The sequence below is a fragment of the Mastigoproctus giganteus genome, chromosome 1, assembly GCF_048544385.1.
Source record: "Mastigoproctus giganteus isolate SK-2022 chromosome 1, ASM4854438v1, whole genome shotgun sequence".
Taxonomy (NCBI): Eukaryota; Metazoa; Arthropoda; class Arachnida; order Uropygi; family Thelyphonidae; genus Mastigoproctus; species Mastigoproctus giganteus.
The window spans coordinates 276,902,748-276,928,446 of record NC_143575.1 but is presented as its reverse complement, the minus strand read 5'-3'; the positions used below and the strand labels follow the sequence as shown (position 1 = coordinate 276,928,446).

General features: G+C 38.4%; 1 protein-coding gene across 2 annotated transcripts in view; it reads right to left on the bottom strand.

Annotated features, from left to right (window-relative positions):
• The window catches only part of Orc5 (origin recognition complex subunit 5), a 76,381-nt gene that overhangs the window by 12,448 nt on the left and 38,234 nt on the right, over positions 1 to 25,699 (bottom strand). For both annotated transcript variants that reach the window (XM_090386593.1, XM_090386596.1), the window contains 2 exons: positions 20,488 to 20,578; positions 1,259 to 1,454 (listed from right to left, as the gene is read on the bottom strand). In XM_090386593.1, the coding sequence (XP_090242719.1) occupies positions 1,259 to 1,454; positions 20,488 to 20,578 (287 nt within the window). The remainder of the gene's footprint in view (positions 1 to 1,258; positions 1,455 to 20,487; positions 20,579 to 25,699) is intronic.

The following is a 25,699-nucleotide window of genomic DNA, read 5'->3' as shown; positions in this document are numbered from 1 at the left end:
AATTAAGATAAATACTTGTCACCGATATGAAACATAGCAGTAAACATATTAAAAAATTACACTGCATAAGCAGAGAGTAAAATATACAATATTTACAAAATAAGTAATTAAAATCTTAGCTGAAAAACCAGTCAACCAAGAAATTAACAAAAATAGTCAACCAGAAGAAATGCAAAAACATATATACAAAACACAAAGAGACAATTAATCACAAGCAACAATAATCCAACAAACAGAACTCACCCAAGGCAAAAATATCCCAAAGGCAAAACCAATAAATACTGTGCAAATAAATTAGTTAACCAAATCAAAAGCAATTCTAAATTTAAATCTAAGTATAACAAATCAAAATCAAAATAATAAGTTAAGTATTAAACAATAATTAATGAATATGCAGAGAAAATGTCTCTGCACATAGTAATCTAATCTATATACATAGGTACATAACCAGCAAGTGCAAAGCTGCTACACAAGCTGCGAAAAACAAAACTGTCTCAAATAACAAGACACACAGTATTAACAATAATGCATAGAAAAGCATTAAAAAACAACTCAACCTGCAGGGCTGAACAAAAGCTAAAACTATACATTTCCACTGCAAGTGGCAATAGAAAAGAAAAATAATAGCAAGACTGGAGGAGGAGAACAACTCCTCCAACCATTCAGCCAACAAAGCAATTGGATCCGTGAGGGCGGGGAGAGGTCCATCCCATCCCTCAGAACCAAAAACCCATTTACAACTAAAAATGCTAGACCAAGAACTATATGGTACTAGCAAAACCCAACTGACTGCAGCTGCAATCAGGTAGGAAAGAAAATACAACAAATAATCAGCCCTGCAGGAAAACAAAAGTAGTTTCCAAAAGTAAAAAATCATCTTGTCAGTTTTCCCTTTGTTTAAATTTAGTAATACACAGAATAAAAAAAAAAAAAAAAAAAAAAAAAGGCTGTGTATCGCTAAACTAAAATGAATCTGATAATAAACAATCATGTGTTAACATAACATACTATCAAAATATTAATAGTTATGTTGGCCAAAATCTAATTTAATTTCAATTAAAATCAAAATATAAAATGTTGTTGTACAGCTGATATGTGACATTTCATTGTGAGTCATTTACATAACATACTTTAAAATGAGTTGGAATTTTTAAGTTAAGGACCTTTGTACAGCTTTAATATTAATATTTTATTAGGTATCTCAAGGTTATTTGAGGTAAATGTTTACAAACCTCGCATGCCAAGAAATTGTACTTGCCTTAACAAAGAATTTATGATCTGTTCTGGGCGGGTTGTAAGATGCAAGATAACCAGCAAGAAGCAAAAATTTGGAATAAAATGGTAACTCAACAGTGATACTAGAAAGTGTGTAGGCAGATGACCTTTTTGTAGAATCAACATCTTTAGTGCTGCTGCTTTCAATGTCTTTAGTCTGCAACTGTTCCCACTGGTAACTAAAATTTGAATAGTATAAGATTACAATTGAACTGCGACAAAAAAATTCAATGAATTTGATTCCTTTATATACCCTGAAAATTAAGGGAAGAAATACTTTATGTGTGACTATCATGAAAAGTAACAAAAGAATACCAGACAAAAACATTTTACTTAAAAAAAAGTCAGTATACTATAAAGGAATTTTGCGATGCAAAAATGTTAATTGGTCATTGTACTTTTAGCCCATCAACTCACCACATTCCAATTAAATGGTATACCAATTTAGTTGGGGGGGGGAGGAACCTGGAATAACTTGTGGGATGAGATGAACTACTCCACCTCATGGAGTAACTAGGCCTTGAATGAAGAAGCATTTAAAAATTCCTGCAGTCTACAATGGAGTAGACTGCAAGAAGCTCTCTGTGATAGTACTGTGGGGAACATGCAATACTATCACAGAGGGCTTTCTGGAAGTTCTGTGAAGAGCTGCAACCCATCTTCTATGACATTTTATGCTCTATAATATATTTTAATGTGGACTACATTGAACAGTCGTAATGAATTAATTTGAAATGAGAATAACATTAATTAAATGACATAAATTGTTGTTATCAAGTATAAAGTATTACTTTAATAAGTTTAACTCCCACATAATAGAACTACAGTAAACCCCCGCTATTCGTGGGGGTTACGTTCCTGAGAAATGCCGCGAATACTGAAAACGCAAATACTGAGTTATGGCTCCCATAGTAATAAAGGGGTTCCGTTCCAAAGTATGAAATATATAAGAAAAACTAGTCTAAAATTTTGTCTATGTATGTATTATATGTACCTTCATAATATGACTATGTACTTTGAGGTTGTCACAGACATTCTCTCAGATATGCCAGACAAGCTGTTCTTGCTACCTGGGAGTCTAAAACGCTGATGGAACTGATATTCGGGTGACACTTAAGTCAAGTGGACCCAATTTCGGCGAAGTCCGGACGGTCTATGACAGCCAAATCCTCTGCTTGCACCTTCACGATGGTGGGACTGTTAGTAATCCTGGGTATAACCTCCATGCACAAGTACATGGTGGGTGACCACCCAGGTGTGAACCAACGTAAGCAGGGGTCGAGGTGTGGCGCCCACACCACATGGAGGAACGCCGCCCCTCTATGTTACCAGGCAGTACTAGGTGGTAGATGACTTTCATCAACTGGTGAAATACCACCACTTTGCTTATTGGAGGCTTGAAGTGGTGGAACCCATGTTTAGTCTCTAGAGCTAAGTTCCGGCCAACCCTTCCCTATCTCTTCCATCATGCAGTATGATTGATGATTTTTGAGGTTATGATGACTGTCGTGGCGAGATCCAATATTCCTTACATTTCGAGGGTACAGCTCTAAAACGGTGTTCGCAGGCCGGCCGCTAGATAGTACACCGGACCAAACCTATTGGTAACTCTCTAGGAGGCTTCCGGATCAGCTAGTGTATAATCTTGCTACCTCTACTCTGCCACATGGTGACTGGAGGGAGACCGAGTAGTGTGTATGCGGGGAGCATTGTCGAGGCCACGTTATGTCAAGGATCTGGGTATATTCTTACCACATGTACGCCATATCCAAAAATTTCATTACTTCATACAGCATGTCCCACCCACTTTTTCTTACTATTGAATACACCATGAATTGTCAAAATAATAGAGCAACCTTATCTGCGAAAAGATCTAAACCTCCCAAGGACTTCCTAATTCATTTCACAAATATACGTGGTCTTAATTCCAATCTCAACGATGTCCATTTCCACTTGCAGTCTTCCAAACCCCATGTACTTTTTCTGACTGAATCTCAGTTATCAGTTGATTCAACTACTTCTCATCTCAGATATCCAAATTATTTGCTGTATGATTCCTTTCGCCTCAGAGGTGGTACTTGTGCATATGTCTGTTCTGATATTCCCTATCAGAGACTTGGCAATTTGGAATCTCCTCTCTTTGATCTTCTCTGGCTTAAAATCTCTCTACCTCATTGTGTCAAATTCATCTGTTGTCTCTACCGTTCTCCCAACTCCACTAATCACTTGGAGCTCTTTGACTTCCTCTCTTTGCAACTTGACTTTCTCCAGTCTAACTTTCCTAACAGTGAGGTAATTTTCCTTGGTGATTTTAACATTCACAACTCCAGCTGGCTTCCATTTTCTAGTCACACCGACCCAGCAGGTCGAGATGCTGAGGCTTTTGCAATTACTAATGACCTAGCACAGATTGTTCATTTACCTACAAGAATACCGGACAATCCTAATCATACAGCCAATACGCTTGATCTTTTTTCTCACAAACAACCCTTCTAAGTACAAGGTCGAAGTGAGAGGTCCTTTAGGCACTTCAGATCACAACTTGGTGATTGTCTCTTCTCCAATGGAACCTTTATCTCATGGCTATTCCCAACCTCGTATTGTTTGGCATTACAAGAATGCAAAATGGGATGACCTGCGAGACTTTTTTTCTTCTTTTCCTTGGTCTGATTACTGTTTCGAAACTTCTGATGTCAAAGTTTGCTCAGATCGTGTCAGTGAAATTATTCTTGCAGGAATGGAATCCTTTATCCCACACTCCACTTTCAAATCTCGTCCTTTATCTAAACCTTGGTTTTCCAATAAATGTGCTAAGGCTGTCCAAGAGAAGAATGTTGCATATCGTAATTGGCTTGTTTCTAATTCTTCAATTTCATTTTCTGCCTACACCAAAGCTCGCAACAATTGTAAAGCAGTTATTAATCAGTCCAAACTAGAGTTTGAACAGGCTAAGAGTAGAAAACTTGCTTCTTGCCCTAATGGTAGCCGAGCATTCTGGTCTCTTGCCAAAGCTATTGGCCGCAACTTTTGCCCATCTCTGCTCCCACCTCTGTCCAAACCAGATGGTTCTGTTGTCACTTCAGCCAAGGATAAAGCTGACCTGCTAGCATCCCATTTTTCTTCGAGCTCATGTATTAATGATCTTGGTAAAACACCTCCCACCATTCCTAACACGCTCCATTCAATGCCTCTTGTGGTCTTCCGTCAAAAGGATATCAGAAGGATTTTGATGAATCTTGATGCTAAGAAAGCTCCAGGTCCTGATGGTATTTCTCCACTTGTTCTCAAAACTTGTGCTCCTGAACTTACTCCTATTCTTTGCCGCCTTTTTTCACTTTCTTATTCCAAAGGTGTTTTTCCTTCTGCCTGGAAATTTGCTCATATCCAGCCAGTTCCTAAAAAGGGTGACAAATCCCTCCCATCCAATTATCGTCCCATTGCAATTACTTCTACTCTTTCTAAAGTAATGGAGAAATCAATTAACCGCCAACTCTTAAACTACCTAGTAACCTTCCGTCTGATCAACGATCGCCAGTATGGATTCCGTCAGTGTCGATCCATTGGTGATATTCTGGCTTATGTTACCCATTTATGGACTAATTCAATGGAAACGTTCAGTGAAACACAAGTAGTTGCTCTTGACATCTCAAAGGCTTTTGATTGTGTTTGGCATAAAGGTCTTCTAAACAAGCTTCCATCTTATGGTTTGCCAACTGTTTTTAGTAATTGGTTATCCAGTTTTCTCTCTGATCGCTCACTGAGGGTGATGGTAGATGGCTCTCTGTCTTCTAACTTCTCCACTAATGCCGGTGTCCTCCAAGGTTCAGTTCTTTCCCCCACTCTTTTCCTCTTGTATATTAATGACCTTCTTCCACTGACTGTAAATCCTATCCATAGTTTTGCCGATGATAGCACATTGCATTCAACTTTCCATTTTGAGAAACCTTGTCCTGCTCAATCAGCTTCAAGTTCTCGAAAATCTGCTGCCAATTCCTTAAATGCCGATCTTCAGGTAATTCTCCAGTGGGGCAAAGACAACTTAGTTGATTTCAACCCTTCTAAAACTCAGTCTTGTCTTATATCTCGCAAAAAGGATTCTTCTGCTCCTATGCTTATCTTTAGTGACACTCCGATTTCCTAGGCAAAATGATATATCTCTTTTGGGGATTACCCTGACTTCTAATCTCTCTTGGCACAAGCACATTACAAATATTGCTTCCTCTGCATCTAAAAAACTTGGTTTTCTCTTTCGCTCTCGGCGTTACTTTTCTTCCAAACAGCTGCTCACTCTGTATAAATCGCAAATCCGCCCTGCCATGGAATATTGTTCCCACATCTGGGGTGGTGCCCCCAAAACCTCTCTCAGGCTTCTTGATTCCATTCAGAAGAGGGCAGTTAGGTTAATTAATGATTCATCTCTAACAGAGTCTCTCCACTCGCTTTCTCATAGACGTACTGTTTCTGCTGCATGCCTCTTCTACAGATACTTCCATGGGCACTGTTCTTCTGAATTGGCTTCTATAATTCCCGCTCTCTCTTTCAAAACAGTCCGAACACGTGCCGCCACCAGCCAACATCCATTTACTGTCCAACTTCAAACCCACAGAACCAACTTTTCATCTTCCTCATTTATTCATTCTACTGCCGTTTTCTGGAACAACCTTCCTTCATACGTATTTCCTGAAAATTACAATCTACAGAAGTTCAAGTCCAATGTCAACAAATATCTTCTTTCGTCTTCTCAACCTCCAACCCAAGCACGGTACTAAGTACTATAGGTTCTAATACCTCTCGTGTTTGGGGTTCTCATAAAAAAAAAAAAAAAAAAAAAAAAACATAGACAGCACATAGTGAAATGCAAGCATATGGCATCGAAATGAAAATAAGAAACAATTTAATATTAAATGTAATATTTATTAGAAATTTCAAACAAATCTTTCAATCCAGCGCCTTTGCTATAGCTAAAAAACTTATCCCACCAGTGCTATCACCAGTTTCGCTAAAGTGTTGATAAAGGAGTTTTGCCTTTTCACGAATGATGAGTGATCTTAACGGAATTTTATTTTGAGTTCGGTCTTCTATCCACAGATTTAAAGCCTTTTCTAATTTAACATCACGATTTACAGAGCAAATTTTTGAAGCAATTAGGCATTTTCACGGACACTACGGCGGATTTTTTCTTCCAATTCTTGATTGATCGTACCGTTGACTCATTGATTTTATAATGTTTTGCCACTGAGGAGACACTTTCACCATTAGAAATTTTATCTTATAACTCAATTTTATTTGCTTATGTCATCACCTTTGATCTTTTCATATTTCCCTTGTTATTCATAGCCATATTTTTGTACGGGTTAGAAAGAACTTGTCCACAATAAAGTCACTTTCTTCCATTAACACACTCGTAAAAGTCTGTTTTACACTGCAAAACCTGTGATGATTTCCTTCATCACAAGGTACTGACAGAATCTGGTGGTTTTTCCATTCCGACCATGTACTCAAATCAGGAGCAAGCGAATATGCACTTTATGTACAGTTTGGCGGATGGCAATGCTCTGGAGGCTCTGGAGGCTGTACCATGATAGATTCCCAGAACGAAGATTTCCAGACAGGAAAACGTTTGACAGTATCCATCGCCACCTTTGTGAACATGGGACCTTTACACCTTGTGCTGCCGACAGAGGACGACCAAGATCTACGACTCCTGAAATAGAGGGGGGGGGGGGGTGGACCAACTGTCTGGCCTCCATGCTCACTGATTTAAACCCATTAGATTTCTTCTTGTGGGGCCATTTAAAGTCATTGGTGTATTCGAATTGTGGCAGGTTGCGAGACAATATGACACATGCAAGGAATTTGGCATTGTCTTCACAAGTCCATGAGATGTCAACGTGAGGCCTGTATTCAGGCAGAAAATCACCTTATAGTAATTTTTAGCAATTACTATAAGGTGAGGTGAACAGTTAAGTGTCATAGACAGACCTTCAAAACCAGGAAACCAAGCATTTCCGGAACTATGTTGATATAAAATGTTTTTATTGTCTACATATGAGGAACTCATTCCTGAAGTTATGCCGTGTATTTTTGAGACACCCTGTATATCAGAGATCAACAATTAGCAAACTGCTAACAATTTTTCACATACCATGAATGGTCTGACCAATAATTTGTGCATAAAGTAGTTATCTTAGTTTTGCATATTTTTAAGTTTCCTTAATTTGATGGGTAACATTTAAAAAAAAAAATAATCGATAAAATGTTATTGAGAATGCACCTTTCTTCATGTACTAAAATTAACGGAAATATATATATGTTATCATAATAATCACTTGACATTTTATTAATTTTATGCCAGAAATGGGCCTGGGCTGCTATGAGTTATATTTTTTCTAATATAGATTGTTAAGAAACTTAATTAGTGACCCCTAGTACAGGGTTGTTAAAATTAAAGTATCCCTATGTAGAGGGCTCTGGAGCGAGTTCTAAGGCTTGTACTGAAGAGAAATTTGGACAACAGGTACAATAAACAATACGCTTGCCATTTATTGGAAAAAAAAAATTAGTTATAAAATTTGTCACAATAGGGTGCCGCGGCAATACAAATCACTTGAACAGCACTACAATTGTTCAATGTGTCCTTCATTTTGGTCAACAAGAATTAGCATTAGCAGAGGCATATGATGCAAGAAAGCAAGCTTATGCAGAATCAGCCAAAAAAAAAAAAAAAAAAACTTCCACGTCACCCCTCCGTTTGTTCGAAATACCTGTCCAGCTGAGCCTTAAACTTATTTAGGCTATCAACTTCCACAACAAGAGATTGAAGTCTGTTCCGCCAACCAACTACCCGCTGGCTAAAGGCAAATTTCCGCACATCTATCCTACATCTGTCTTTCCTCAATTTGAATTTATGCCCTCTCAGGTGATTATTCTGAGCAAAAAGGAAGAATCCCATCAGCATTGAGCATGCTCAAACCATTCAAGACTTTATACACCTCTATCAGATCACATCGCCGGTGCCTAGTCTCCAGACACTGTAATTTGCAAAACTTAAGCCTTTCTTCGTAGGAGCAACCCTTTGTTCAATTCACTAATCTTGTTGCCCTTCTCTGTACTCGTTCCAGAAGCTCTACATCCTTCTTGAAATGAGGCCTCCAGACCTGTATACAGTACTCAAGATGTGGCCTTACCATTGCCTTATACAAGGGAATAATCACCTCCTTATCCCTGCTAGAAAAATTCCTATATATCATTGATAAGACACCATGAGCTACTCTTGCAGCCCGTCTGCACTGCTCAGAGAACTTCATATCTGCCTGCACAATTACCCCCAGGTCCTTTTCATTCTCTACCACTGTCAGTGTAGTACCACAGAGTTGATACGTTGCTCTGGGGTTGCTGTTTCCCATATGTAGTACTTTACATTTTTCAATGTTAAACTTCATTTGCCACCTCTCAGCCCATCTGCTCAACCTTTCCGGATCCTGTTGCAGCAGCATAGCATCACTAGTGTCCTTAACAACCCTGCCAACCTTTGTATTGTCTGCAAACTTGGACATTAGGCTTGATATACCATCATCAATATCATTTATAAATACAGAAAACAATAATGGACCCAACACTGAGCCCTGAGGACTCCACTAATAACATTAGTCCACGATGAGCAGTGTCCATTGATTACCACTCTCTGTCTTCTCCCCCTCAACCACCCCTTTATCCATAGCAGCAATTCGCCTCCAACGCCACACTGCTCCAATTTGTGCAGCAGTCTTCCATGTGCAACAGTATCAAAAGCCTTTCTAAGATCCAAGTATATAATATCAAAGTTATTCCCTGCATCCAGCTCTTTTGTGACTGCATCATAATATCCAATCAAACTGGTCAAGCAAGACTTCTCCTTAACAAAACCATGCTGTGTTTTTTTTTTTTTGTTTGATGAAAACCCCAAACACGAAAGGTATCAAAACCTATAGTACTTAGTACTGTGCATGGGTTGAAGGAGAAGTATGGGGGGAAGGGGGATGCCGGAAAACTTTGCTCTAGAGACTAAACATGGGTTTCACCACTTCAAGCCTCCAATAAGCAAAGTGGTGGTATTTCACCGGTTGATGAAAGTCATCTACCACCTGTAAGTGTCCGAGCTATAACTGAAGTCTTGTCTAGATGATCCTGCAGTGCTTCTTTAACCAGTGCCACCATTAATTTTTCTGCAACAGAAGTTAAACTCACAGGTCTATAATTACTTGTGTCAGCCTTTGATCATCCTTTGTGAATTGGGGTCACATTTGCACATCTGCAGTCTATAGGTACCTCCCCTGAGTCCAAGGAAGCTCTCATAATTATGACTAAGGATTTGCTTACTTCCTTTGCTGCCTCCTTTAATATAACTGGATAGATCCCATCCACCCCAGGTGCCTTTCTTGTGTTTATCTTCAACAATTTCTCCTCCACTGTACTCTCAGTTATTACAAGATTATCTAGCTTACTGCCAGAGTTGAATACACCTCTGGCATTCCCCTCGCTGAATAACTCCTCATGTGTGAATGTCGATGCAAAATATTCATTTAGTTTGTTAGCTATCTGAGCAGGATCATCAACAGTTGAACCATCGATATCAAGTGGACCAATCTGATTCATCCCCTTCCTTCTAGAGTTTAGTATTAGTATTAGTAACGGCCGCATGGTGCAAGAAAGCCTATGGCTTATGCTGCACCAGCCAAAAAAAAAAAAAAATCCGAACAAAACAATGATAAAAACAAAAAAAAAAAATAAAATAAAATAAATAACTAAACAATAATAATTAATAAAAAAAAAAAAAAAAAAAAAAAGAAATTAAAACTATCATCCTATGCGCTTCCCTTACCCGAAAGTACTATCCAGATGACCTTTGAATTTCCCCAAACTGTCGGCCTCTACCACCCATGAAGGCAACTTATTCCAGTAATTAAAACTCGCTGGCTAAAATAAAACTTCCTGCAGTCCAATCTAAACATTTCCCCCTGTAACTTGAATTTATGTCCCCTAGTTCTAGCATCATTTATAATCTTGAAAATTTTGTCCTCATTCATTTTACTGATGCCTCTCAGAGCTTTAAACACCTCAATCAAATCTCCTCTAAGGTGTCTAGTTTCCAAACTCTGCAACCCACATATTCGAAGTCTTTCTTCATAAGGACGCCCTTTTGCCAATCTCACCAGGCGAGTTACCCTTCTTTGCACCCTTTCAAGAAGCTCGATGTCTGTCTTTAGGTGCGGTCTCCATACTTGAACACAGTATTCCAAGTGTGGTCTAACATAAGCCTTATATAATGGGATTATCACGTCCCTATCTCTACTTGCAAAAGTTCGATAGTTAATCGATAGGACACCATGGGCCGTCCTTGTAACCTATTTACAATGCTCAGAGAATTTCATATCTGACCGTAACGTAACACCCAAGTCCCTTTCCTCCAGTACTGGGTTTAGTTGAACTCCACCAAGTGAATAAGTTTTTTTGGGATTACTGTTTCCCAGGTGTAATACCTTACACTTTGTTGGATTAAAGCACAGCTGCCATTTTTCTGACCATTCCTGAAGTCTATCTAGGTCTCTCTGAAGAAGCTCAGCTTGACAGTGATCATTAACTACTGTACATTTTAACATCATCTGCAAATTTAGACATCACGCCCTCTATCCCTTCATCAATGTCGTTTATGAAAATTAAAAACAACAGTGGTCCTAATACTGATCCTTGGGGAACCCCACTTCTTACATCAACCCAATCTGAGGAATAGCCATTTATCACAACCCTCTGCCTCCTGCCCTGAAGCCATCCTTCTATCCATCTAAGGATTTTCCCAGTGATTCCAACCTGTTCCAGCTTATAAAGCAACCGCTCATGTGGGACTGAGTCAAAAGCTTTGCTGAAATCTAAATAAACAATGTCGAAATTATTCCCTAAATCCAGCTCGTGAGTGACCCTTTCGAAATAGCGAACCAGATTTGTTAAACATGATTTTCCCTTTACAAAACCATGCTGAGTATCCTTGAGAATTTCAATTCGATCCAAATGATCCTGAATTCCACCCTTGATCATTGCCTCCATGATTTTCCCTACTACTGAAGTCAGACTGACAGGTCAATAATTTCCAACTTCACTTTTAGAGCCACCCTTATGTATGGGAGATACATTTGCACTTTTCCAATCGAAGGGAATCTCCCAGAGTCTAGTGATGCTCACATAATTAGCCTCAATGGTTCAATGCACTCGCTTGCCGCCTCTCTTAAGATTATAGGGTATATTCCATCAACTCCAGGAGCCTTACTGGTCTGTAGGCTCGAAAGTTTTTTCATTAAATAATCTTGCGAAATTTCAATATCATTAATTACATATTTTTTTAACTTCGCTCCCACAATTTCCCATTGCCACAAAAGGCTTTTCATTTGTAAATATCGATGCAAAATAACTGTTGAATTCATCTGCAACAGCAGCTAGTGTATTTATTACTATCCCCTTTCCCTTACGTAAAGGTCCAATCTGGTTTGTCCTGCTTTTCTTGGCATTTATATATGTGAAGAATTCTTTATCCCCCCTCTTTGCTCTGTTTGCTAGTGATTTCTCATAAACTGCCTTTGCCTGTCGAACCTTTTCTGTGGCTCTATTACACATCACCTTGTAGCTGTTATAGGCTTCAGTACTTTTTATTGTTCTGTAACCTTTCCATGCCACCTTTTTCTGCTCAAGTAATGTGGCAACTTCACTATTCATCCAACTTGGAACCCTTTTCGTGGAGTATTTTTTTAATGGTATATACGCATTCAAGGCATCTGTGATTAATGTTTTAAAAGTGTACCACAGTTCAAGTGTATTCATTCTTTGCGCGATATCTACCCAGTTAATAGAGGCCATGTAGTACCTTAAGGCATCGTAATTTCCTTTTCTGAAATTAAAACCCATTCCTTTGCCTTTTACTTCTGCTACCTCTCTCGTCATCATCCACCGTAGAACTCCGTGATCACTTCCTGCTACTGGTTCCTCTACTGTCAGCCCTGTCATGTCATCTGATTCATGTGTGATGATGAGGTCTAGGATATTCTTTTCTCTAGTACTTTCCCTGACATGTTGATACAAATAACAGTCATCTAGTTGATTTAAAAATTTTGTTCCCCATGTCGAGTTTCGTTCCCATTTACTCCAATCAATTAGAGGCAAATTGAAATCACCCATAATAAGGCATTGACGCTTACTTGCCCATTCCATTTGCATGTAGAGGCTTTGTCATAATCTTCACAATCACCTGGTCTGTAGATTACTCCTACTTGCATTATATTTTTGTTTCCAACTATCTCACACCATACAGACTCTATACTAGCATGTGAAATGTCTGAATCCGGGAAAGCTATCGTCGCACTCAGGCTGCTTCTGATAAGAAGCATTGCCCCACCACCCCTTCTATCTACCCTATCCTTCCGACATACATTATACAAGCCGTACTTAAACTCATCATCCCCAATTTCCGGGTGGCACCACGTCTCTGTAAGCCCTATTATGTCCGCGTTACTTGTTTTAACCAGCAGTTCGAATTCGCTCATTTTATTGACGAGACTTCTAACATTACTGTATAAACAATTAAGATTTACTGTTCTTGTATATTTCACAACCCTTGAAGTTTTTTAGACTCTCTTCCCTGATATTAGCTACCTGCTCACGTGAAACGTTTCTGCCCTGAGAACATCTAGATAATACGTCCAGTTGGGGTAACAGATAAGAACTCTTAAGGTATATGCAAGAGTTACTTTGACCAATATTATCAGATAAACACATGTCAGTATTACCCACATCCCCCCCCTAACTAGCAGTTTCCCTGAACCTTTAAGGTATCCTCAATAATACTGGCAAAAACTTTTGCACCACCTCTGTTTAAGTGTATCCCATCTCTACAAAACAAATTCCTTCTACTTTCAAGTGTGGGCCATGCTGATAGAAATTTACCCCCTAAAGCCTTGCAGATTCCTTCAAGTCTTGAGTTAATCCACAAGGCTCTTAACATATAATCCCTCCTATCGTGTCTGGGCAGAATTGCAGACACATAGACATTATGGCCTAGCTCACGACATTTCCTCAGCACGGTCCTGTATTTTTCCAACAAATCGTCAGATCGTGTACGTTCAATATCATTTGTCCCCACATGAATAATAATATTTTCTTTACCCCCTTTAAAATCTGACGATCTGTTGGTGACATCATCAATAGTTTCTTCCGGCAGACATACCCTTGTTCTGCTCCACCTATCCTTATTACAAAAAATATTCCCCGTTTCCCTGACAATGGAGTCTCCTAATAAAACAATGTCCTTTTTAACCAGAGTAGTTTGCACTTGGTTTTTCTGTTTTGAGGCTCGAATCGGGTGTGCATCACTTGGTAGATTGCTGGAGTTTTGAGTCCCTGACGAGCTCCCAGATGCATTATTTTCGAGGGCAAGCACTCGTTTTTTCAGGGACTCAAATTGTTCCATCAGTGCACCAAATTGTAATTTAAGATCGGTGCATTCCTTACATCGATCACAAAGAAAAGAATCCCCAGGTGAGGTAGGATTAGTCATCAGGTCGACCTTGGAAAACATTCCACAGGTTCCACAACGGATTAAATCATTACTCACCCATAAATCGCCATCGGCTATTTCCATGTGAGTCACGATACCCTGTGACGTGTTTAAGGCAGATCTCGTAACTACCATTATAAAATTAAATAAATATCAATGAAAGTAACTTTAAAAAATCATATCTATAATATTATTAAAATCAAACAGTTACAGGAAAACCTATAACAAAATAATCCAACAATATCTAAATAAATCAAATATTTAAAAGCACAATGCAAAAGTAAACCACTTAACTGAGGAGCCCTGTCTAAGCTCGTCCGCTCACCTCGAATGCCAACAGTCGAATGTAGAAAAGTTTACATAAGTAAAGAAGTCTTTGCTGCTTTTCTTTGCATCCTTTGCCAAAGATTTCTTCAAAAGTTTACATAAGTAAAGAAGTCTTTACTGTTTTTCTTCGCATCCTTTGCCAAAGATTTCTCATAATCTGCCTTTGCCTGCCTAACCTCCTTTGTGACTTGGTTACAGACCAGCTTATATCTATCACAGGCTTCTGTGTCACATGTTAATTTTTATGTATCCCATGCATTTTTCTTCTCTGCCATGTGTCCCATGAGTTTCCATTCAAAGAACAGCATTTTCTACAGCAGAACGTAACATGTCAACTGGAATAGTTGGCACATGACGTCTAATGCTGTCCTTCAGATTTGCCAGAGTTTGACATCCTTCCCGATACACCTGGTTCTTCAAAAAATCCCACAACCAGAAGTCGCATGTGGTGAGGTCCAGTGATCGGGATGGCCAAGATGTCTGGAAACAATGGCTGATGATCCATTCGTCTGTAAAGGGTTGCCTTAGTAATCTTTGGACACAATGGTGGATGTGGCACACCATCTTGCATGAATATGGTATCCTAAAGGCACCCACATTGTTGCAGCTCTGGTACTGCAAAATATACCAACATTTCATAATATCGCTGTCCAGTGACAGAACAGGTGCAGGATCCAGTCAGTGTTACCTGTTTAAAAAAATATGGCCCAATCATGAATGTGGCCGTAAATCCACACCACACTGTCACTTTTGGAGAATGCAACAGGACCTCTTGGATAACTCGAGGGTTTTCTGTTGCCAAATGCGACAGTTGTGCATATTCACTTGTCCTTTTAAGCAGAAGTGGGCTTCATCACTCCAAAGGATGTTCCGTAGTCAAGTGATACTTGACTTCAGTTTCTTTCGCGAATGACCACTGTCATTCGCGAAAGAAACTGAAGTGCATATGTGAAACGAATATCTGCATCACCATGTTTTAACTGCTGTAGCATGTGCATCTTGTAAGGATAGTACCGCAACATCCGACGCATTACTAGCCTTACAGTGGAATACAGCATGTCCACTTCATGAGAAACAGCTGGCACACTTGTGCTACCACATGGAGATTGACTTGATAAATCCACAACAGCCATAGCCACATCTTCAACACAAGAGGAGTCCACTCGTTTTCGACCTCTACCTGGTTAAACACCAAGATGTCCTGTAACTTCAAATTTCGCAATCATTTTGCGGACAGCACAAACAGTCATGCTGGAATTCACTGATTCACTGATAGCCGCAGCTGCATTGTTGCTGTTCTGATAGTACAGCTTCACTAATAGCGCCTTTTCCTGCAATGTTGTTGGCATTGCTGCTCTAGTGCAGGCAAACATCTACTGTATGATTTTGAAGACACTGCTTTGCTTTTGTACAGTACAGTAGAGATGAGTAGTGGCACTGTGGCAATAACTTACAATTATGCAAATAACATATGTTATTTGCATAATCATAACTAAGATAGTTACGCACCATACAGTGACATATTTTGTAACTAATTTTTTTTTTCCAATAAATAACGAGCACATTCTTTATTGTACCTGTTGTCCAAATTTCTCTTCAGTACGAGCCTTAGAACTTGCTCCGAGTCCTCTATATAGGGATACTTTATTTCAGCAACCCTGTATATGTGAATACAGATTGTGAAGAAACTTAATTAGTGACCCCCAGTATATGTGTACCGATGAGTGAGTCAATATAAAGAAATGTACTCCCTCTGCAACATGCACTACAGAGGCAGATTTACTGAGGATGCAGTAGTGTGGTTGTGGCAGAGTCCCCAAGATTACAGTTTCCCCAGAAATCAGAGTCACTCCAACTTTATTTTTGGAATCATTACAAATAAAATTTTCAAAGGCCATTTCAAAATGGCTGTTACTATGAATTGTCTTTAAATATGTTCAGTATGTGGTGCCCTCTGTTATTAGCACTAGCATTAGTAAAGGCACATAATGCAAGAAAGCAAGCTTATATAACATCAGCCAAAAAAAAAAAAAAAAAAAACTTTCTCATTTCACCCATCCACTCGCTCCAAATGTTTGTCTAGTTCTGCCTTGAATCTATTTAAGCTATCAACTTCTACATAGCGGATGGAAGTATGTTCTGGCAATCAACCACCCGCTGGCTAAAGGCAAACTTCTGCACATCTATCTTACAACTGTCTTCCTTCAATTTGAATTTATACCCTCTCAGGCGATTATTCTGAGCAAGAGGAAGAATCCCATCAGCACTGAGCATGCTCAAACCATTCAAGGCTTTATATACTTCAATCAGATCATCTCGCAGGTGGTTAGTCTCCAGACACTGTAATTTGCAAAACTTAAGCCTTTTTTTGTAGGCCATTCACTAATCTTGTTGCCCTTCTCTGTACTCTTTCCAGAGCACTACATCCTTCTTAAAATGAGGCCTCCAAACCTGTATCGAGTACTCAAGGTGCAGCTTGACCATTGCCTTAGACAAGGGGAAAATCACCTCCTTACCCCTAATTCCTTTTCCAGCTCTAATATCTTGTCTTCACTGATGAATGATCTTACGTTATAACAGGCCAAGTTCAGTTTCCTCGCATGGCAGCCTGGTCGTACCCAGAGATTTTTAGCACCCTCTGTTTCCACTCTGATCCTCTCGCTGCCGTAAGAGGGAGAGTGAAAGCTGCTGGGGACTGAGGGCCATTTGTTTTGTCGTGCTGTCATATGCTGGAGGGTTTGGTCTTTTCCTCTTCACGCTGACCAGGCATCTTGAAGAGAACCACTCTACACGTTCGTTGCCACCTAAGTGACGTAACAGGGCTTACCATCGAGAAGGTGTGCATGAGTGGATTTTAGGGAGGCAGGCCAACCGGACTTCTCCTAAATCTTCTGTAATAGAGAGATATTGGATCCATCAGTGTTTTAGGCTGAGTGTCTGATAGCACACAGGATACCTGTTCCCCTCTAAGTCCCCTTCTCCTAAATCTTCTGTAATAGAGAGATATTGGATCCATCAGTGTTTTAGGCTGAGTGTCTGATAGCACACAGGATACCTGTTCCCCTCTAAGTCCCAGCGCTTATGTCACCCCAAACTGACTCAACATTGCAATGTTCACCCATATCAACTGGATGCACTTCCTTTGATTTTGTGCATTTCTTATTTTGCTTATTTTTTTGTGTTATTTTGTTTGTTGGGAATGTTATGCTGTTAGTTAAGAAACACATTGTACTCCCCAAATTCCAATTCTGCATCCTGATATCCCAACAATATCTGCCTTTGATGTCTTCATCAGCACTTCAAATTCATCAAATTTATTTACTATATTTCTAGCATTGGTGTACATGCAAGTATATAATCACCTGTTCTTACTCTTAGTTACATCTAACACAGCCCATGTATTTACTTTTTCCAGGATGACTCCCAGCAGCTCTTGAAATTCCCAGCAATTTGCTCTCTAGGCTGCTGCTCAATACAATAAAAGCAGTGCAAGAATGACTTTCACCTCCGGTTATGGCTACTGTTAATCTTTTAGCCTGTGAATCCCCCCCAAACTAGCAGTTTTCCCACCCACCTAACACTGCTTCGATAGCATCAGCAAATATTCTTGTACCCTTTCTATTTAAGTGTATCCCATCCCTGTAGAAGCAGTCTTTCCTGTTAGCAAGCACAGACCATGCTGAAAAAAATTCTACCCCATTAGCCTTGCACAATCTCTCCATGGCCAAATTAATTGACAAGGCTCTCATGATGTACTCCCTCCTATCATGTCTGGGCAGAATTGCAGACACTTTCAAATTACTCGCAACTTTTTTTTCAACACTGACCTGTACTTGTTAAGTAAATCTGCAGATCCCTTACTCTTAAGGTCATTAGTACCAACGCGTACAACAATATCACCATTTATGCCCTTAAAAGATGATATCTTCTCTACGTCATCAACTTTTGTCTCTGGCAGATGTAAACTGGTCCTGTTCCACCTATCCTTTTTGCATAATATATTCCCCATCTCCTTGACAACAGATTCATCAACAATAACTAGCTCCTCTGGGACCAGCGCATCCTGCCTTGGAGATTGCTGCTGTGTTGCCTGATGCAGAGGAGTGAGCTCTGGCATTGTGTTCGGCAGCTGAGAGCTTGATGGGTCCCCCACTTTAATACCTTCGAGAGCATCTAACCTACACCTCAAAACTCTCATAGACGCTCAGCAGAATGCTGGGCTGGTGCCTAATTTCTTCACAGTCTCTGCACTTAGCACACACAAAGTCATCCTCCTTGGCTAGATCATGTCCTGTTCTAGACAGGTCTGCAAACATTTCACATTTCACACATTTTTTTAGACTCTGATGCATTGGAAAATTGCCCTCTTCAGTTCTCCCCTGAGCCACAGTACTACAGCTACTTTGTGCTCATTGTTTTGCTGCTCTAGTCTGGGTCATGATTCCATTTAAGTACAATTTAATTAACAATGAAATTTAATAAGATTAATAAATTTTTAATTGATTAATTGATAACACTAAACTAAGCTAACAGATTTCTAATACAGTGCTACGTATTTTGCTATCTAGTTTTACATTAAACTTTATGCTATCAAGTTAGGGATATACGTTACACTATTCTGTATCGTATAACAATGGCGGCAAGTTACAAATGGTAAAATCTATGGACACTAAGTATTAACTTTCAAAATCGCTATCTGAATTTAAAATAAACCAAGGAGCTTGACTAGGACTATAAAGCTACTTATAGAAAATAATTTAATATAACAATCAAGTCAATGAAATGGCTAAATATAAATAATAACAGCATTCGCCGGAGCTGCAAAATCTTGTCCAACTCGTGGATAGCCTCGTACCTGATTGAATAAAATTTAGGCAGTTCCTCAGATTTTAAAGCCAGTACTTTTATTTCTAAACTTACTGAACTTTTTTTGGTTAAAATTTATAAGCAGATACACCTTCCCATTGATCATTGTGAGTAGCAGTGATTGACATGCCTAGTCAGCTATAGGTAGTCTTAGTTAGGGTGTTTATCCCCCCTCCCTGCTATTTTAAAATCTGGAACTTGTTTTCCAATTTTAAAACAGCGACGGGGGAGGGGGGGAGGAGAATAAACACCCTAAGACTAACCATAGCGAGTTAGTCATGTCAATTATTGCTACTCACAACGATCAATCAGAAGGGGGTACCACTTGTAAACATTAACCCTTTTTTAAGCCTTCAGAACTGTTTTTGATAAGAATAGATTCAAGGTAGAACTAGACAAACATTTGGAGCGAATGGATGGGTGAAATGAGAAGGTGTTTTTTTTTTTTTTTTTGGCTGATGCTGTATAAGCTTCCTTTCTTGCATCATATGCCTTTACTAATACTAATGCTAAAGTTCGAAAATCCAAACAAATCGAAAGTCCAAGCTACCTCTGGTCCCAATTAATTCAGATTATCGACACTCTTCTATATTTAAAAAATAATTACTTGTTCACTTATCACTGGGCATACAACAATTATTTTCTGCTTCTCTGAAACAGAAGGCTGCATTCCAGGTCTGTTTAAAAGAAGAGCCAATAGTTAAAATTTTTATTTTCTTTCTTTCTTTTTGAACAAGGATTTTTTTAATAAGTATAAAATTAAATTAACTACAAACTAAAATTAAATTTGTTTAACAAATTTTTACCCCAATCCACAGTTAACAATTCTTTTCAGGAAAATTGGAAAAAGTCCCATTCCTTTCTCTTAATACATTAGTTCTATGCCATATGTTTCAATAAATATATAACATATATCTACACTAATTAAAAGAAACAGGCACATTCTGCACTTCCAGAAAATGCATCTGATCTTGATTAACCAAAGTCCTGCATTAAACACATTCAGATTTCTTCCTGGTCTTCCAGCCTCAAAGAGGATTATTAGCTCATTCTGGTACATAACAATATTAAATGCAAAACAGTATTGCTCTTACTTTAAAAGTTTTACTAATGATACTTAACATTTAAACACTTTCATGGGATACTGGGTTCTGAAAGCATCCTTTCAATGATTTAAAAGTTCCTGATTCTATGTTCTTCATTCCCTTAGATCAAAATATGATCTGGAGAGAATCAGGAACTGTCAGAGGAAGAATTTTTCTTGATTTCTACATAACACACACATGCACGCATGCACACACAATAGAAATTTCTGTGGAAAAAGGTCAAAATGATTCCCACATGCAAATTAGTTTATACATACTCATTCTTTATTCTTTGCCCTCTTCATAATGATTCTAAATAAGTAATGCAGTGATTCATAAAAGTTTAATATCACACACCTGGATGCTTCCCGTAAGTACACCATATGAATGGATTTCTTTAGATAAGGCTCTATATTTCTCCACAATTTATGGATGTCTTGCTTTCTGACTATAACAGATGTAAAAGAGTGCTGCTTAAGTATAAACAGAATTAGACGTTCAGTTACTACTTTTCATTTGAATAATTATCTAATGCAAAAATCCTTAATAGTAAAAATTAACAGCAAAAATTCATGATACATATAGTTAAATCAAAACATATCCCAAATTTTTTACAAAAAAAAAAAAAAAAAAAAAAAAAGAACCATGAATCCAAAATTCATTTCAACGTACAGTGTTACTTGTACTACATCATCATCAGCCATTTTCAATCCACTGCAGGATGAAGGCCTCTCCAGCAACTTTCCAGTTCCTTCTGTTTTGTGTAAGGCCATCCATTTACTACTCATGAATTTCATCTGTCCATCTATGTCATTTTCTTCCAGGTTTTCTTTTAGCTCCTCTTGGGTACCATTCTGTTATTTTCTTAGTCCACCTGTCATCATGTCTTCGAGCTATGTGTCCTGCCCAAGACCATTTTAGTTCTTTAGTTTTGATAAGAATGTCCTTTACTTGAGTTTGCTGCCTAATCCACGTGTTTCTCTTCTTATCTAACAGTCTGATTCCTAATATAATTCCGTTTTATTTTTTGCTGTGTAGTTCTCAGCTTCTCTTCCATTCTTTTGGCGAATGCCAAGTTTCACTTCCATAAGTCATGGTTGGGAATATATATTGGTTCATTGTTTTACATTTCAGACAAATTGGCATATTGCTCCTCAGTATGTGACTTTATTTCCTGAATGCTATCAATCCAAAATTTATTCTTCTCTTGACTTCCAGCCATTTATCATTATTACAGCTAATGACTTGTCCCAGATAAGTACATTAATACACCTTTTCAATTACTGCACGTTCAATGATTCTATCCCTTTCTGTGGCATACTTGTTCATCATTACTTTTGTTTTAACCATATTCATCTTTAGTCCGAAATCCTTACTAACTCTGCATAACTGATTAAGATTTTCCTCTAATTCTTTGGAATCGTTGCTTATGATCACAATGCCTTCTGCAAATCGTAAGTGGTTTAGGTACTCTCCATTCATGTTGGCTCCTTTCTGTGACCAGTCCAATCTTCTGAAAACTTCCTCAAGGGCAACAGTAAACAACTCTGGAGATATGTCAAACTCCATTCTCAATTTTAAATTTGCTACTATCTTTGTCTAGTCTAATAAAGGAGGTTACGTTCTCATATATTTTCTTCAAAATCATAATATATGGGGTATCTACGCTTTATCTTTCCAGTGCCTGAAACATCGCTTTATGCTGTATGGATTCAAATGCCTTTTCATAATCCACAAATGTCAGGCGTAATGGTGTTTTATATTCATTTGCTTTCTCCATTAGATGTGATATTATGTGAAGGTGATCCATAATTGAGAATCCTGTCCTAAAGCCAGCTTGCTCTTTTTGTTGATTCTCATCAAGAATTCTTTCTAATCCGTTAGTAATGACCCTTGTGAACAACTTGTTGATGTGAGATAAAAAGCTAATTGGTCTATAATTTCCATTTCTGATTTATCTCCTTTCTTATGCAGCAAAACTGTGACTGCATTATTCCACTCCTTAGGCATCACACCTTTTCTAATACATTTTGTGAAGAGTCTTGCCAGTTTCTGTGTCGTATTTTCGTCCCAATTTTAAAAACTCTACAGTAACTTCACCTTCCCCCGGGGTTTTCTGATTCTTCATTTTCTTCAACGCATGTTCCACCTCATCAGGAAGGATGTCATATGTGTTACTAATTTGTGATCCATCTTCCCCACAGCTGGCATCATTCCCTCGCTGCTTGTATAATTCTCTATAGTAGTCTTCTGTTATTTGAATTATGCCTTCTCTGCTATTTATAAGTACACCATTACTATTCTTCAGTTTCAGTATCATTTGTCTTTCTGTATTACTGCTCATGGCTGCCGATTTAAATCCTTTGTTTTCCCTTAATGCTTGTTCTACTTTTCTTGTGTTATATCTTATGTCTTCTCTGAATCTCTTTCTAATGGCTTTGCATAACTCAGTATACTCAATTTTGTCCTTATCAGTGTTTATCTTGCTCTTCATTTGTCATCTTTGGTTCATCATGACAAGTGTTTCTTGACTAATTTTTTCTTTTTTGGATTTCTTTTTACTTATAGGTTTCTTGAGCTTTATCACTTTCAGAAAGTTGTAGTATTCCTTGTCAATATCTTGGTCCTGAACAATCTGCAGAAGCTCAAACTTGTTCTTTAGTTCCAGTACATACTGCTTTTTCTCCTCTTCTGTTATCTCAATGACCTTCATATTATATTCTCAAGTCAGTTTTTTTCCTTTCTTTTCTTACATCTATATCAAGTGTGCATCTTACCTTTCTTTGATCACTTCCAACATTTACCTTGTTCAGAACGGTAACTTCATTCATGATATATCTTCTGTTAGTGAGGATGAAGTCGATTTCATTAGTTGTTAATCCATTTGCGTTCTTCTGTGTCCACTTCCTGTTCACCCTTGTCTTGAAAAAAAGTGTTCATTACTGACATTCCTCGAGATTCTGCAAATTCCACAAGTCTTTCACCCCTTTCATTTCTTTCACCAAATCCAAAATTTCCTATAGTTCTCCTTTCTGCACTGTTTTGTCTCTTTCCAACCTTAGCATCGAAGTCCCTCATAATGATAGTGTATTGGATTAATGTTTTTTATATGTTTGTGGACCAGAAAGCCAATTCCACCTTCGTTCCTTTCACTGTTTCCATTGGTGTACAGCAGATTTTCACTTGATAAACTTATAAGTGATTCATTTTTTCTTCTTGTTTCAGCCAAACTGATGATATTTCAATTCACATTTTCTAATTCCTTTTCTAGCTTTAATATCCTATCTACATCTGATGAGCTATCTTACGTTGCAACAGTCCAAGTTCAGTTTCCGTGGATGACAGTTGTACTCAGAGATTCGTGGCAGAGATCCCTATGTTTCCACTCTGATCCTCTCGCTGTCGTAAGAGGGGGGAGTGAAAGCTTCTGGGGACTGAGGGCCATTTGTTTCATCATGCTGTCATGTGCTGAAGGGTTTGGTCTTTTCCTCTTCACGCTGACAACTGGCGTCTTAAGGAGAACCACTCTACACGTTTGTTGCCACCTAAGTGATGTAACAGGGCTTACCATCGAGGTGTGCATGAGAGGATTTTAGGGAAGAAGGCCAACCGGACTTCTAAATCTTTTGAAACAGAAAGATATTGGCTCCATCAGTGTTTTAGACTGAGTGTCTGATTACACACAGAATGCCCGTTTCCCCTGTAAGTAATCAAATCATTTGTAATCATTTGCACTGCAATGATTATTTAACTCAATAATTTCTCTCAAATTTTTTTTTTAATGGCTTGGCTTTTGATATCCTTTCTCATAATAGGATGAAAAATATATGATGTATATCTAAGTAAAAAACATTATGTAAGAAATAAAATGATATAACTTGAAGGATAAATAAAATGGTGTAATCAACTAATGATGTCTGAATTAAATAACTCTCATACCATATATATGAAACTTGTTGCTCACTGCTACAAGAATATCTGAGAGGTGCTTACTGATACCTGTTAACAATTAATTAAATTAAATTACTAAACACAGTCTACAAAGGCGCCTCCGTAGCCAGGTGGGCAGGAGCAGCAGTGCATAGCACACGCTTCTTGATTAGATCGGGGTTCGAGCCCGTGACCACCAAATATGGAGAACGCAGAAAGGTCAGAGAATGACCACCGCATATCCCTGGAGCAATATGGCCTTAGTTGCTAATGCTCCTAAAAACCAAAATAATAACAACAATAACAAACTACAAAAATAAAAGAAACCGGATAACAAGCACAATATTTTTTGTAACATTTCTTGACTTTCATTTTAAAGTGGAAATTAGGAGCAACTAGAATGGGATACCATTCTAAAAATTCCACGTCAAATGTGAAAATTTTAGAATGATTTACCAACTCATTTTTTGATTTCAAAAATCATAAAATTAGTTGTTAATATCACTTACTCTAGTATGTAGCATTATGTAGTACATAGCATTCCTTCTGGTCGCCACAATTTAACCGTCTTAAGCATGAACTTATTGCTAATATGCTCATAATTTAGGGAAAATAGTATTTTAGTATTTTTCTAGTTTTCTATTTTTGTAGCCCTAAATCTCTCGCTAATCTATTTTTGAAGAAAGAAAAATATATTCATAAACTGAATATTTAAAATTAATAAAATCAGAATTAATAATAAAAAAGTAAAAAAAAAAAAAAAAAAACACCCACCCACCCATATACACTTTTGAGCCAAAACATAACCACCTAACTAATAGCATGTTGAGTCACCTTTTGGCATGACAACCGCTTGCACCCAACACGACGGCAACTCCACTATACAGTGGGTGTCTTCAGGTATCCTGACCCATCTGGAGAGAGAGAGATGCCCTGGAGTTCAACAATGGAGCAAGGCACTGATGAATGCTGTGTTCCAGTGCATCCTACAAATGTATGAGATTGATGTTGAGAGGGGTTTTGACCAGGGGAGTACACAAAATGCTTGAACATGATCCTTGAACCATTCTGCACAATGAGGGCCTTGTGACATGGAGTACTGTATTATAGAAAGAGTCCAGTGCCATCTGGATACTTGTTCACCATGCAGAGCAAAACTTGGTCCGAAACAATGATGAGATAGAATCTGCTGGTGAGGGTGTGTTCAATGGGAATCAGGGGACCCAATTATGTCCATGAAAACAGTCCATGAAAACACCATCACCGCCGGCCTGCATTTATCCAACTGTGCAGTCTGGTTGCTCACACAACTCTTTTCTGGTCATCCAATGTCAGAGAACAGTTTTCCTGTGCCCACTACAGGCAGAGGTCTCAATGATGGTTGGGCAACAGGGGAACATGAACAGGCTGCCCGTTCCGCAGGACTATATGCAAGAATGTCTGCTGGATGATGTGCTTTGAAACGTTTCTCTGTTCACCCCAGTTGTAGTCTGTTGTTAACAGGGATTATGAGCTGTCTATTTTCCTGGACAACACGTGCCAACTGCCATTTACCTTGATTGTTACATTAGCATTACTAGAGGCATATGATGCAAGAAAGCACGCTTATACAGCATCAGCCAAAAAAAAAAAAAAAAAA